This window comes from Leptonychotes weddellii, chromosome 7 (assembly GCF_054177405.1).
Source record: "Leptonychotes weddellii isolate Sample4059 chromosome 7, ASM5417740v2, whole genome shotgun sequence".
NCBI lineage: Eukaryota > Metazoa > Chordata > Mammalia > Carnivora > Phocidae > Leptonychotes > Leptonychotes weddellii.
In genome coordinates, this window is record NC_138375.1 from 74,090,537 (window position 1) to 74,105,803 (window position 15,267).

At 38.2% G+C, this 15,267-nt stretch overlaps 2 protein-coding genes across 5 annotated transcripts in view; one reads left to right on the forward strand and one right to left on the reverse strand.

The window, feature by feature from the left end:
* Window positions 1–64: 64 nt before the first annotated feature.
* On the reverse strand, window positions 65–11,149 carry RFESD (Rieske Fe-S domain containing). Of its 3 annotated transcripts, XM_081826544.1 has the most exons (5): window positions 10,772–10,963; window positions 9,611–9,666; window positions 2,209–2,384; window positions 2,055–2,089; window positions 65–351 (listed from the first exon to the last, which is right to left on the reverse strand). In XM_081826544.1, exons 3-5 carry the CDS (start codon window positions 2,381–2,383, stop codon window positions 88–90), a joined length of 474 nt encoding a protein of 157 aa, XP_081682670.1. In that variant the 5' UTR covers window position 2,384; window positions 9,611–9,666; window positions 10,772–10,963; the 3' UTR covers window positions 65–87. The 3 variants fall into 3 exon arrangements, with proteins under 3 accessions (XP_081682670.1, XP_006739904.1, XP_030890941.1); XM_006739841.3 differs by lacking the exons at window positions 9,611–9,666; window positions 10,772–10,963 and adding an exon at window positions 11,046–11,149; XM_031035081.2 differs by having other exon boundaries at window positions 9,611–10,963.
* A 1-nt stretch (window position 11,150) lies between these two features.
* Window positions 11,151–15,267, forward strand: part of SKIC3 (SKI3 subunit of superkiller complex) — a 156,554-nt gene continuing 152,437 nt past the window's right edge. For both annotated transcript variants that reach the window (XM_081826536.1, XM_081826537.1), the window contains exon 1: window positions 11,151–11,291. The gene's annotated coding sequence lies outside the window, so the exon portion shown is untranslated. The remainder of the gene's footprint in view (window positions 11,292–15,267) is intronic.

The following is a 15,267-nucleotide window of genomic DNA, read 5'->3' on the forward strand; positions in this document are numbered from 1 at the left end:
GAAAAATTAATACTCTTTGGTATTGAAGCACAATTATTCTAATATATTCAAAACATACACAACATTTTTCATTGCCATATCGTTTTATCAGAAAGAACTCCGAATTACTTTGAAGTCTCCAGTGGCATAAAAATCAGAGTCACACTTAAAAGATTCATTAGAAAGAGTCACATAAATATTCCCATTGTCCACCGTCACTGTATGAATCCTCTGCTTTACTCCTTTGGAGCACCACTTGGGTTTTGCTGATGGATCTCTAGGGTTTATAGACTGATACAGTCCTTCTCCTGTTGCCAAGGTAATTTTGTATTTATGCCAGGGGCAAACTATACATGGTCGTCCATCAAAATCCTGGGAAAGGAAATAAATGATTTAATAGTCTGATATTTCCAACATTCACGATAAATCTCAGACTCAGAACAGATTCTATTGCAGAAAAGCCAGGTTAAAGAACAGGCCAGCTTCTCTTTTTTCCTTCCATTTACAAATTATTCAGCATAAGGCAGAACCTAATCTTAGCAGTCATCAAGTCCCTACTGCATTTGATTATAAACCCAGTGTGTTAGAACTCTATCAGAAAATGAGCTCGGCAACTATACCATGTGACTGAAGCTATGATGTTATCTATTAGATGTTAATGTCACTTCCTTGACAGAAATGGGGCAAGGGCATCAAGTGCTTCTAAAGGAGTTTTCACTAGCTGCTGGAAGAATGGTAAGCTTCAAATATAAATTTAAGAGAGGTTACTAAAGGCATAAGTGTATATGTTAACTGAAGAGCAATTTGTGATCCAAAGTAGTCAATTCCCAACTTTTTAACTGTCTTAAGTCAGTGCTTCTCAAATTTTAAAGAGCATGGGAATCACCTGGATCTTGTTTAAATGCAGATCTTGTTTAAATTCAGTAGTCCGATGGTAGGGCACAAGATTCTGTATTTTCAAGAAGCTCCCAGATGACACCAATGTTGCTGATCTATAGACCACACTTTAAGTAGCAAAGTCTTACAGGTCTCATTATGGTCCAAAACAGAAGGAAATTCTTTCACATTATCATCACCAGGTGCTTACATTTGTTTCTCTACCCCAGAAGTGCAGTAATACTGATATTGTACCCCCACAGACCAGTCAACAAACATCACATTTTCTTAATTCATAAATTCATGTTCATTATTTAAGCACACATATGTCCTTTAACATGAGGACAGGTGTGGAAGTAGGTAGATATGAAGTATATAGAGAGTGGAATTCTAAGTTTCACCTTGTATTTTGTACCAGTCGGGGGTGGGGGGTGGCGGGAAGGGGAGGAATAGAGAAAGATCAGTTTTATGAAGTAGAAAACAAGAAATTAGGCAGCTAGCCAGTTTGGGAATGCAAGGAAGTAAGTTCCCGCATTCCTTCCTCAAATAAGCCTTCAGTGTGTGGTTTCCTTTTTAAAATATACATATTTATATTTTTACTACATTATTCATGTAATATATACTCACTGAAAAAACTCAAACTGTGTAGAAGTGTATAAAATACAAAGTGAATATTATTTTTTATTTAAAAAGTGGGATCTCATTAGACCTATCATTCTATGACTTGTTTTCACTCAAAAATATATTGCTGACATCCCTCCATACCAACACATATAGATCTGCCTCATAAATTAATGAGGCAGTTGTTACATAGTTTTCCATAGCATGGCTATTCAGTTTATTTAAACTGTTTCCTATTGTTAAACATTTAGGTTGCCTTCAATTTTTCATTGCAACAAATAATGCCACAGTAAACCTCTCCCATATATATACTTGAACATTTGTGCAATGATATCTGTAGGGTAGATATCTCAGAGTATAATTGCAAGGTCAGAAGCCATGCATACTTCCCCTATTTATCTGTGAAATAGTTTTCTTTACATTACAGGACTGTGAATTCCTGGAATATTAGCAATTCTACTCAAAGCATTAAAATACAGTTCAAACCCAAATATAAATTATTTTTGCATACAGAATGAAATAAAGAATATAAATAAGAAATATGTGAATTTGTAGAGGATAGATTTAATTTTACATACCTCTATATCTCCCAAATGTAAAGGTCCTCCTGAGTCTGAAAAGAAATTGAATATTACATCTAGTCACTAAGAAAAAAAAAAAGCCTGAAATTTTGATAGTTTTGTGGTTAGTAAACAAATATACAAGGTTTACAAATGAAAAATAAACTCTTACGGTAACAGCGAATATCCATAGCATGATATTCTCCTTTGTGGTAGAAAATGACCACTTCTCTATCATGGACAACAGCTGTCATTCTTTCAGATTTTTTAATGTCCTCTTCTCTGCCAACATAGACAGAAGAATATTCCTTCATTTCAGGATCTTGTTCAGAGCCATCAAGATCCATGCTAGTTGAACAAAAGAAAAAAAAAAACAAGTAGTCTTCAACAAGTTTGGCTACAACTTAACTCACAGAGATCATTATATATATATATATATATATATTTATATATATATATTTATATTTAAATTCTTTAAGATTGATGGAGGCTTTTTTATAGCTATATAAAAATAAAACATTCATAAATACTGAATTATAGTTAGTCACGATTTTGAGTTAGAGACTCTTAAAGCTTGCCCAAATTAGGGAAGACTCCCCACTTTGAGGCTGGACTTAGATTCATTTCAATGTGTAAGATGGATTATTTCAGAAGTCCCAAGACCCAGAGACTGAAGTTTCACTGTTCTTTTATTCCCTATCATTTCAATGCTAAACACCACCCAGTTATCAGTGTTGTTTTCAGCCTTCTCCTAAAGGTAGGAATCTTTGATAGTCTGAATAGTCTTGGATCTCTTGGTTGAGAAGACTCATTTGATTTTGCCTGGAGTGGACAGCCAGTCTTAGAAATCAATCAGGTAACTATTCTAGTACAAGGAGATAGGTATGAATGGGCACATTTCATTTTCTTAACTCAGACAGAAATTAACATTAGTTTCTTCTGCCTTATTTGGGAATGCAAAGAGATGGCTTTCTCTTCAATTAATTTATATAAGTATATAAACCCATATTTCTAAACAAAGAAGTTTTAGTAGAGAATTTTCAGGTACTCTAAATATATTTTTTCTCAGTGCAGATATTCAGGCTACTTTTTTGAAAGGAACCCTTTCAAAGAGACCTTATATATACTTTAAGAACATAGTCATAGTCTGTTAATTCCATGTGAGAAGGAAACATCAAGATACATCAGTGTCAGGACTGTCAGGCCTTGTAGAGGATTTTCCTGAGGGCCTCCCATTTGGGGGTTTTTATTTTATGCTATGACAGTTTCTGAATAAAACTATATATCCTGTTTTGCCAAGAACTGCTGTATTTTTTCTTTCTCCACTCCTAACCCCAAATCTTTCTTCTTATCCCCACCCTCTTTCCATTAGAGTTGTTATCCCAAATTTTCTGGAAACATTCCTGCTTTTCTTCCCTGTCTCAGGATAGAGACTGTGGTGGTCTATAACTTTCAAAAAGTGTAAAGAATGATGTATAATATTATCTTAGAGTTGACAAAGAACTTTCTTCCCTAGGCAAGAGCACATTTTGAATCTTTGTACATAGTGAAATAAAAATCACAAGACACAAACTGAGATCACTCAGGTGACTTTACTTTTTATTTCTTAAATAATTACATTTTCGGATATCCCTGCATGGTTTCTGCCCTCTGCTGGAGAATGGGAATCTTCAACCATCTGGACAATATCCAGTTTCACAACTGGCATAAGGCAAACTCACTCCCCAATATGGTGGACAGGAAAGAGGCTGCCTACAGCATTTGGGCGTGAGATCGTATATGTACCTCGACCATTATCTTGGACCAGCACTACTTCAACCCTTTATTATATGAAAGAAAATAAAAGCTTATGATAACATCTAATCACAACCTACTTTTTTCTTTGGGTCACTGATGGACAAGTTTCTCTGTAATCTATTTAGAGAGGAATAAATGTCTAAAAAGCAAGCAAGCAAAATTCTCAAGACGTGACTACTGAAAATAATCTTTAGCACAGAATTACAAAATTTCAAAAGAAAAATTTCAACAGTGGATCTTCAGATTCTCCTTTTGCAAAGTTCTCTTTCCTTGTCAGAGATTATCATTCATTTGATAAATATTTTCTGAACATGTACTATGTGACTGGCACTTCAAGGAAGTAAATCAGATCAGGTCTCTGTCCTCTGGATATTATATTCTAGTTGGCGAGATCAACCACAAACACCAGTAAACAAATACACAAATGAGATAATTAGACAGTACTATAATAGCCATGAAGAAAATGGACTACGCAATATGAGAGATTAAAGGGGAGGCCATTTTGCAAAGAAAAGACTGGGGAGGTGACTCTGAAATGACAGTTGAGCTGGAACCCCTCCCCCCAATGCAAATGAACTAGACATTTTAAGAGCTGAAGGAAGAGCATTCCAGGCTGAAGGTACATGAAAGCCTGAGGAAAGGGGGAGGTAGGGGGGAGGAGGCTTGGTTAATTTGAGGAACAGATAGGAGACTGGAGCATAACGAGTGAGCTTGGTGAGACAGACAGGAGCTAGGTCATGCAGCGCTGTATACGGATTTTATTCTAAGAGCAATGGGAAGGCACTGAAGGGTGTAAAGCAGGGAAGGGTGACATGATCTATTTTTAAAAGAATGCCCTCGCTGTGTGGAGAATAGATTGTAGCAAAATAAGAAGGAAGCACAGAAATCAGAAAGCCATTGCAGTGGTCCATGGGAGAGAATATGGTGGTTTGGATCAAGGTGTTGACTCTGTTGGGGGAGTAATAGTAAAACAGTAAAAAGTAATAACAACAATAGCAGCAGCAGTAGCTACAATCACACTGTGCTAACTACATGTCAAGCACTGTTTAAAGACTTTACATTTATTTAACTCATTCAATCTCCCAACATATTATTACAAAAAGGTATTACTTTAATTGTACAGTGAGTAAACTGAGTGAGGTCCAGAGAGGTTGGGCTCATGAACTGGAATAAAGGAATACAGAAAAATAAATAAGGGTGCCTCCCAGGTTTTAGTTTTGTGCAATCAGGTAAATTGTGACTGTGACAGGAAAGACTGAAAAAGAAGTGGTATTTTCAGAAATGGAAATTCAAGAATTAGCTATATTTTGCACATAGTTTGGGGCACCTAAGAGACATTCAGATAGCGCTATCAAGTCTACACTTGGATATATGAAACTAGAGTTGAGGATCATTGGAGAGATAAATTTGGGAGTTGTCAAGTTACCGAATTCAATGGAATCACTTGGAGAGGGAGTGTAGACAGGTCTAATACAATTCCCAAGGCACATCAACATTTAGAAGTCAGATGAGGAGAGGTCTAAGAGATCCAAGACCAGCAGAGTGTCCAATCGATTGCTAATCAAATGAAATTCACTCACTGTTCACTACTCTATCCTACATTCTCATCAAATGGCAAGTAAGTGGTAACCCAGCAAAAAAGGCAGGCAGTGAGGTAAAATCCATTCTAATACTGGCCACCTAGTCACACAATGAATGATCCATGAACAAAATGTGGGCTTCCTAAGAAACTGTCCCAAAAGACTGGTTCTTTCATGAAGAGCTGGACCTACACTATACCCCTTTCTCCTTGTAATTTCACTTATTCCCTTAACCTCCACTCTCTTAGAAATCAAATACTGGTTAATATCCAAGCAATGGTTTATATCCAGAATTATTATTACTATTCTTTTCCTAGTATTTTTAAAGTTTGTCTCCTATTAGACTCTTAAATACTTTTTTGGCCAAAAATAGAAATTGAACGGTGAGAAAAATCAAAACTAAGAAATCTCTCAATATTGTTCATTGACACTGGCTCAAGGGTCAACTCTGCATAGGTCTTTTCCAGTCCTCTTTTTAAAAAAGATTTTATTTATTTGAGAGGGGGGAGGGGCAGAGGGAGAATCTCAAGCAGACTACTCCTTACCCCAACCCCAAGCATAGAGTCTGACTTGGGGCTAGATCTCAGGACCAAGAGATTATGAACTGAGCCGAAATCAAGAGTCGGACCCTTAACCGATTGAGCCACCCAGGCACCCCTGATCCAGTCCTTGAATCAAAATAATGATTTGTATTCATCACAGTATAACATTTAGGAGCCATTATTTGACATTCAAAATTAAGCACCAGTCAGCCTTAAAAATGGCATATATGTTCATTTTATTTTATTTTTTTTAATATTTTGGGGCCTCCAGCCTTCTTTTTTTTTTTTTTTAAAGATTTTATTTATTTGAGAGAGAGAGAAAGAGAGAGCACGAGCAGGGGGAGGGGCAGAGGGAGAAACAGGCTTCCCGCTGAGCAGGGAGCCTGACGTGGGGCTCAATTCCAGTACCCTGGGATCATGACCTGAGCCGAAGGCAGGCTCTTAACTGACTGAGCCACCCAGGTGCCCCCATATATAATCATTTTCAATCCAAAATAACTCTCCAGCCATAGTATCTCAATAGATGTTTATGTTGACACAAGCTTTCCAAAACAAAATGTAACAACTATTCTTAAGGCTGTGGCAAGGCTAGGTCTTACTCAACATTTTCAATTTCAGTTCCATTTTAACAATTTTATTATTTTATGGATTTCATCAGATTGGGAAACTAAAGAAAGTTCCAGATAACTTGAGAGGCATCCAACTCTGCCTTACACAAGATAAGGAATTACATATAGAAAAGGAAAAGGAAATGAATCAAAGTGATGGCCCATGATAGTTGTAGAGATCCAGATGGTGTTAAACATTAGGATGGTTGCCATGGGATGCTCATGATATTAAACAAAATATAACTGCCTTATAATTTAAGATACTTAACAAAATGATAAATCACATGTCAACTTCAAATATTCTAATTTTGAAAGATGATCCTTCCAAATCCATGTTCACTTCAAATACAGTAATATTGTCATATTCATAGGAAGTTGTACAGAATGATGATGTACCTTTCCTTGATAACAGGAAACTACCTTTTTAATTTCACTCAAGTCTGAGTTTAACATTTTACATACAAACACATATATGCAATTCTTTAAAAAGGTCACTTGGACCTTGATGAACCTAGGTTAGAATGGTTATAAACTATAGACCCAATCCCCACCCTGCAACAAGAGGGAAAATTGTTATGTGGCAGCATCAAGAGTCTCCAGGCCTTCTGATGGCTTCTCTAAATATTTATTTAATCTTGTATAACTGATTGGAAGTCTAGAAATGTTGGGAGGAAAAGAGCATGGATCATTTAAAAAATAAGTTTGTAAAACAGAAATTATTATTTAGAAGTAAAAAATCTCTATGTGACTGTGTTAGGAGTGAGCTTTAGAAAGAAGGAATTTATAGGCTACTATTTTGAGAAGGGTAACTGAGCCATAAGAAAGATAGATATTAGATCTTATGCAAGCCTGGGCTTTAAAACTGAGGTGTAGGAAGTGGGATGTTTGTGTGTGTGCATGTGTGTTGATGAGGAGCGGCAGGAAGGAACTTTGAATTCAAGGTATAAAGGAAAGCATTACACAAATCAAGCTTAGGAAATTACAGAGATGTCAAATTTGTACTCTGAAGTTTGCACTGTTAACTTTTGCTCTAACCTAGTTACTTTTTAAATGATGGAAAAAAGAACGTGCTATTTTAAAAAAACTATTTCATAATAAGTCAGTCAAGCTGAGAAAGACAAATAACATGTGATTTCAGTCAAATGAATAGACAAAGTAACAGAAGGCAGAATCAGACCTATAAATACAGAGAACTCGATGGCTGCCAAAGGGAAGGGAGCAGTGGGGAATGGCAAATCGGTAAAGGGGAGTGGGAGATACAGGCTCTCAGTTATGGAATGAGTAAGTCAAGAGAATCAAAGACACAGCAAAGGGAATATAGTCAGTAATACTGTAATAGTGTTGTATGGTGACAGATGGTAGCTACACTTGTGGTGAGCATCACTTAATGCATAGAGAAGTTGAATCACTATGTTGTACACCTGAAACCAATGTAACATCATGTGTCAACTATCCTCAAACAAAAATGTTAAAAATTATTTTACAGTGAAAAACAAAAATATAGTATGTTTACAAAAAGTCAGTGAGGACTACGCCATGATTTTCTGGATTAGCTATGGCTGACAGAAGGCTGGATTACTACAACTCTAAACAGTTATCTTGTTTTGCTTGATATTGGCAGGTACCCAAAGTATACATTAATCCCCCTTTAAGTATATTCCAGAGAAACATGCACAGGTACACCAGGAGACATGCACAAGACAAGCAAAAGACAGGAAAAAACTCAAAATGCATCAACCGTAGAATGCAGAATTCTTATGTTCATTCGGTGGAATGCTATGTAGTAGTAAAAAATGTCTGGGTACCTCAAGTTGGATTACTTTCAAAAATGTAACTTTAAAGGAACATTTTTTTCAAGAATTCAGAGTATGCTTCTATTTTTACCAAGTGCAAAAACAGGCAAAACAAAACAATATATAATGGATATATGCAGATAGAGTAAATTTATAAAGAAAAGCAAGGTGATAGTAAACACAGACTTTCTTAAATGTCTCAAAATATTACATTTAGTCTTATATTTAAAATTACTCTTTTAACATTTAAGTTAAATGTTGTATCCTACTTTATATTTATATAGCGAATGATCCAAAAACCAAGAAAGAGGGGATATAAATGGCACTTTCTATCCTCAGAAAATGTGACTGTGCACTTAGACCATGAATGGACTATTTGAGGAATTTCGTTCAGCTTATTTAAAACTTGGTACTAGAAAAGGAAATAAATGAATATTTACTTTTCTTTTTCCAGGCAAAAAATTAGAAAAGAAATACTAGTATCAAGCAAGTAACAAAATACATGAGATGTGGAATAGCATCAAAAGTTAAGTTCTCCCCCATTTCCAAATAAATGAGAACGAAATACAATCCTTCAAGTTTCAGTCTCTTCGAACACAGAGTTTTAGCAGGGTTTGCACCCCAACCAAGGAAAACTGCAGTGAACTTTGCAGGAGCTGATAAGAAATGAGCAGAGAACGCTGGGCTCAACGATAAAGGTTTCAGAGAACTATGATTACTCTTGCATTTTGCTTAGGAAAGTATTATCGTATCTCAAATAATGGTCATATTTACTTATGATATCTGGTAATATTTATAATTAACACCCACATTATTCTTAATTAAGTATTGTGAATATCACAGTCCATTCAGACAATAACAAGAGTCAATGTGTTCACCTTAATTACTATTACTTTGATGCACTATTCATATGCTCCCACATATTTCCTCTATTTTGAATCGACTTTAAGATAGCAGAATCTTAATTAAATAAAAAGAAAGTGAAAAATTAACTGGTCTATACAGTTTGGGGGCTAAATGAAGAAAAGTTACTTCTGAAAAATTTAGGCATTTTGCTCCGTTTTCCCCTTAAATGTTTTTTGGCCTGTGCCTCAAATAAGTTTCTAAAGGTGCTAGCACCATATAAAATTACAGATTAGCTAAATGGATCATCAGTCTCTATCAAATACTTTTCCAGCATAGGTTGAATTAAAAAAAAATTATGTTTCCGTAAGACATTGGAGACAAAAGAGACATGAAATTAAAGGAACTTACTTGTTACTCCTCTTGAGCTCTGACAAAGGTGCTTTTACTAAGTCTGCGGCCTCCGCCTAGACATTATCAGAATGCATTACTCCGGGGTGACACCCTTGCTTTTAGTTCAAAGAAGAGAAATGCCTCAGATAGTAGTTTTATATCTTTGGATGGCAGAACAATAGTAGGTAAAACTAGTTATCCTTCAGTGAGTGCCAACTTCTTGTCTCTGCATACCTGAGTTCATTAATCCTCGCAAAACCTCCCAGGGGCAAATAGTTTATTTATTTTCCAGATGAGGAAACTAAAGGTAAAGGATCCTCTTTAACAAAAGGTTTCCTAAAACCATAAAAGTAGCAGTCAAGATTCATACCTGTATCTTCTGAGTCTAAATTCGGTGAACACTGGTATATAAATCTTAACATTTCATCTAAGTAGCAATCAGGTTTATAAAAACATGTGGCCTGCAAGTAAACTGTCTTAAAGATACAAAACCTTTTAGCAAAATAAAAGATATCTGTGAACGTATATATGTGTATCTCCAAACATGGTTCTTAATGTTTTTTTTTTTTAATTTAGGAATGCTAATGTGCAAGAGTTGTGTCAACAGATGTTTAAAACGGAACAGTTCCCTAATCATATGAAGTCACGTAGCTGCTCTGGGATCCGCTACCATCGTCCCTGCTATTAGAGATCTGTGATCACCAGGTGAGTTCATCTGGGTTTGTATCCCTGCTGTGTGAATTGGGGCAAGTTGCTTAATCTTGCTGTGCTGCAGTCTGCATGTAAAAAAGGTCGGCCACAGAGGCTGTGGTGAGGAATAAATGCTTCACCATACATCAAGTGTTTTAGAGCAGGACCCGCTCGCGGGAAACGCTCCAATCATGTTAGCTGTCATCTCTAAGGTCCTTCCAGCTCCGACAATTTATCAACGCATGACTTCAAGCTGTATTTAACATTTTAGTAATGACGGTCTACGGTAGTTACACGGAGAGGCGCTCAGGAACCACAAGCACAGTCTCACAGTCTACGCGTGGCTGTCCTGATGCGGTGGACTGCTCCACCTGCAGACTTCGGGAGAGGAATATCTACGACGGCCGGGGCTGCAGAAACCCCGTGGCCGGTTTAGCGCGCACAAATGCCGGGAAAGCTAGGTTTTTAAAAACGCCCCTCCTGCCCCACCCAGGAGGCGGGTCCCGCGTGGGTCCAGACTCAAAGGTGAACAAGCTCGGCGGGCCTCGCTGTAACTGGGCGGAAGCCTGCCCGGAGGTTAACGGTTAACGAACGCGTGCCCTTCCTGAGAAGAGCCGGGAGCAAAGACCGACAACAGCCCCTTGACTCCCCCAGGCCGCCGCCGCCGCCGCCGCCGCCGGAAGCCAGAGCTCAGGCCGGCCGTCCAGCCGGAAGCAGCGGCGCTCGCGAGCCCCGCCCAACCCCGCGCGAGAACAGGACTTACCTTCCTCGAGTTCCTCGCCCCGCCTCCGCAAGACCGGCCAGCCGCGGAATCCGCGTAACGCTCTCGCGCCAGCCAAGGTTCTGACCGCCGCGCGGAGCCTCTCCGCGGGGCGGGGCGAAGTCGCCCACGTGACCCGAGAGCTGCTGGCCTTGGAGACTGTCTCTGTGGCACTGCAGGCTGATGACCCCCCCCAAACGTGCTCTGCTGCGACCTCTGAACTGATAGTCGTAAAAGTGCTTGACAAACGTAGGTGGCATTTATTTATTTATTTTTAAATGTTTGTTAATCTCACAACATTTATCCACATTTTAAGTTTATTTGCTTATTTATGTAATCTACACACTCAATGCGGGGCTGGAGATCCAGAGTCTCAGGCTCTTCCAATGGAGCTAGCCAGGCGCCCCTTGTACACATTTTAAATGCACGCACCAATCTCACTCTCAGGAATTTACCTAATAAAAAAATTTCCAAAAGTTCCTCACGATGCATATAATCCATGTATAAGGATGCTTATTGCAAGGAAAGAATAAGAATAGCTGAAGTGATCAGTAAGAGGGAAGGATGGTAAAATAAAATACAGTGTGGACATGGGAATTACTTTGTGGCCATATACTCACAGACCAGATTTCATGAATGTATTGAATGTTAAAAAGGAAAGTATACGATACACAATTCTTTAGTGTAAATAAAAATTATTTCTCAAGATACAAATAGGTATGTTTGTACATAAGCTTTTTATAAAAAATCTTTTTAAAAACTTAACAGTGGTTGCATTGGAGGTGGTGGTTGGTTTTCACTTTAATTTTTTGAACATTGCAACTGTTTTCCTGCACTTTCCGAGTTAAAAAGAAACAAACAAAACCCCACTTCCTTCTTGTGTTCAAAGCTGGAAGCAAGTTGAATCTGGAATGTTTTTAAGAAGTGTCCTTGACTGTCTTCTAATGCTGTGCTTTTTTTTTTTTTTAAGATTTTATTTATTTATTTGACAGAGAGAGACACAGTGAGAGAGGGAACACAAGCAGGGAGAATGGGAGAGGGAGAAGCAGGCCTCCCGCTGATATTTTTTCTAACTTCCCAAGTGACTGCAGTGTGAACTCGAGGTTGAAAACCACGATCTATATTTAATATCCTAAATACTGATCTCAGATCCTAGAGTGGCCCAATGGGTCTCAGGCAGCTGAAACCTAGGGGCCTTGTCCATTTACCTCAGTGTGCCATGCAAATACCATTTTTTCTATAAGCCTCAACATATAAGAATTTGAGAAACCCCAAATAATGGATTTACCTCCAGTGCTAGTTTCTTTTGATTTCTATTCTGTTCAATAGTTTTAGGGTGATAGTAATATTTTATGGGATAATTTCCCTTTTGGCCATTTATTTCACTGATCCAAGCAAAAACCAACAATCTAGTTTTGATGAACTGCTTTACCAAAGTGATAATAAAATATATTTGGACTTATTATAATTTACATTGTCTGTTAACCATGCAAATTATTTTATGGCACATGGAGGGTACTAGCAGTCTTTAGCTTGTGCCATGGAAGGACTAAATAAGGTTTGCTGTTTCTAATGAAAAGTCCTTTCTTGCCTTGGCATAATTTGGGCATTAAAATGAGACATATCTTAGATTCATTGACCTTAAATCTGATTTCTAATAAACTGAAGACCTCAGTTGTTATGCATCTATAAATACACAAGAGGGAGAGAGAGAAATGCAAAGTGTCTTTTATCTCCACCTAAGGTATTAATGGGGTTAATTATGTAATAATATGAAATGCCTGGAAAACTTTAGGGGGAGTGTGGAGACACTTTCTACCTTTTCTCTCCTTGGAACCAATCTGCATCTTCCTCTAGAACCTTCCTCCATTTTTTCTTTCATCTTTTCCTTTCCTACTATTGACACCTAGTGGTAGCCCTGGCATGAGTTTTATTACTTACCACGGAAAACAACTTTTCCTCTGTGAACTTGCTCATCAGTGTCTTTGTCTAAAAATAGTTTTAAATGTCCCTTCTCACCTTTGTGAGCCCCTCTCATCTGCTCTGAGCATCAGGCTGTGTCTAGGCAGGCTTTTGGGGGACCAAACCCTTCCTCTTAGAGACATTCAAAACCTACCTTCAATCCTAAACTATAATCTCTTTGTGAGCTAATGAAGACATCAATGTGCTGATAGTTTCACTACAGGTAGGTTTGAAGAGTATCAACCACTCTGGATTTCCTGTTCTTTCAAACCAGCAAAGGTTGACAACACTGCTCTTATTAGGCTAGTGGGATTCAGATAATGAGAAAGTGAGGGTGGCTTTAAATACAACCTATCTGCTTAATGACTTCTAACTGGAAGTCTCCATGATATTCATTTGTTGTGGATACCTATGTGACATTCCTACCTGGATATTGTGGCAGAAACAATGGTGTTCACCAAATATCCCATCTGCTACCCCACATTTCCCATAGTGACTGTGACTACTTTTGGCCAGTGGGTAGTGGGCGAATATGCCATGTGTCACTCCTAGATTGAAGCATCGAAGAGCTCCTATTCCACCTTTCCAGTGTCTCTCTCTCTCCCTCTTTTTTTTTTTTTTTTTTGTCACAACCACAGACATTCTAGATGGTGGACCTCTACTAGCCTGGGTCCCTGAGTTACCACATGGAACAGAGACCAGTGACTACCTTCCACCAAGCCATGAAAGATATGTAAAAAGTGAGAAATAAACAGTTGTTATGTTTAAGCCACTGAAATTCTGAGGTGGTTTATGATTGCACCAAAGCATAATTTAACCTGACATCTCATTGCTTTTCAGTTTTATGTGTTCAAGATTGAAATATTAATGTTCTCCTGTAAACCTATACTTCCTTTGTTCCCTCCATCTCCCTAAGTGACAACTCTGTTCATCTACATGCTAAAGGGAGAAGCCTGGATGCCATACTCACATCTGCCCTTTTCTCACTTCTCCTGTGCAGAAAAGAGTTGACATAGCTGACCTAAGGACTGCTGTCCTTATAAAGCTCTGCTTGTAAGGTTGGCCCCTGGCTGGCATCTGGGAATTTGGCTGGCAAATAGTTCCCTACACTGATACAAGATTTTCCCTAAATAATAAGGATGCCTCACTGTGACTAAACTGTTTGTACAAACAATATGGTTTATGTTGACCATGACCTGCTTTCCTTTTGGGAGTCTAGAACTTTGGTACGTGCTAGGCAGGGGTGCCTATATGACCACCTCCCAATAAAAACCTTTGGGTGTTGAGTCTTTAACGAGCTTCCCTGGGCAAAAACATTGCACACCTTTTTCGGCATTTTCATTGTTGGCAAAAGAGTGAGCTCTGTGTTACCCCTCCAGAGAGGGAGAGAACATAAGGAAGCCTGCACCTGGATTCTTCCATTTTCCACCTGTGTCCTTTTTCCTTATTATCCAGCTTTGTATCCTTATAATATCATATAATAATCTTAGCATGAGAGGAACTATATAATGAATTGCATGAGTCATTCTAGTGAATCCCCAAACATGATATGGTCTTAGAGACCCCTGTAAGTATCCCCCCATATCTAATCCAGCACCGAGTCCTGTCAATTCTACTTCCTAAGGTATACTTCAAATTATTGTGCTGCTTTTCTTTATTTGTTGTCACCACTCTGGAAGGTGCTATCATCTTTTATGTGTGTTGACCTTTAACAGGACCCAATAAAAAACACCCTCCCTTTTTTTTCCCTGCCTGAGTTTGGAACCAACTGAGAGATACAGTAAGAGATAGAAGTGTAAACTTCATTTAACAATAAAAATCTAGATTGGGATAGCTTAAATGTGCAGCCAAATGGATTTGCTAACATCTCCGGAATTAAGTTTATATGCCCAAATTGCTGCCCTCTGCCTTAGAGCTGTCCATCTTGAGAGGATGGACCAGATTGTACTCTAATTAGGCACACAGTTTTGCAGAAAGGAGAAGGAAAAGGCTGAGCTGAGCATACAAAAAAAAAAAAAAAAAAAAAGGAGTGAAGGTTGGAGGTTTTAAGATTTCTTGCTCACTGTGAATTTTATCTTCCGAGTGGAACTCCAAGTCCTGGGCATCAAGCAAATGATATACATGCTGACCGTGAGTAGGCAGTGGAGAAGGGAGCATGGTCAGTGAACACCAGGTTGTCAGGAGTGAGCCTCAAGCAAAATGCTGGCCATTAGTACCTAGCCAGGCTAAACAAAGTAGGCACAGAGCTCCGTGGGCCCAGCGA

What these genes read in the sequence shown, in the direction of transcription:
- RFESD (XM_006739841.3), bottom strand. Translation starts at nt 2,383, where the DNA reads ATGGATCTTGATGGCTCTGAACAAGATCCTGAAATGAAGGAATATTCT. An exon ending in TATGGATATTCGCTGTTACC is followed by an intron (nt 2,090 to 2,208) that starts GTAAGAGTTTAT and finishes ATTTCTTTTCAG; the next exon opens with ACTCAGGAGGACCTTTACAT. An exon ending in TACATTTGGGAGATATAGAG is followed by an intron (nt 352 to 2,054) that starts GTATGTAAAATT and finishes TTCCTTTCCCAG; the next exon opens with GATTTTGATGGACGACCATG.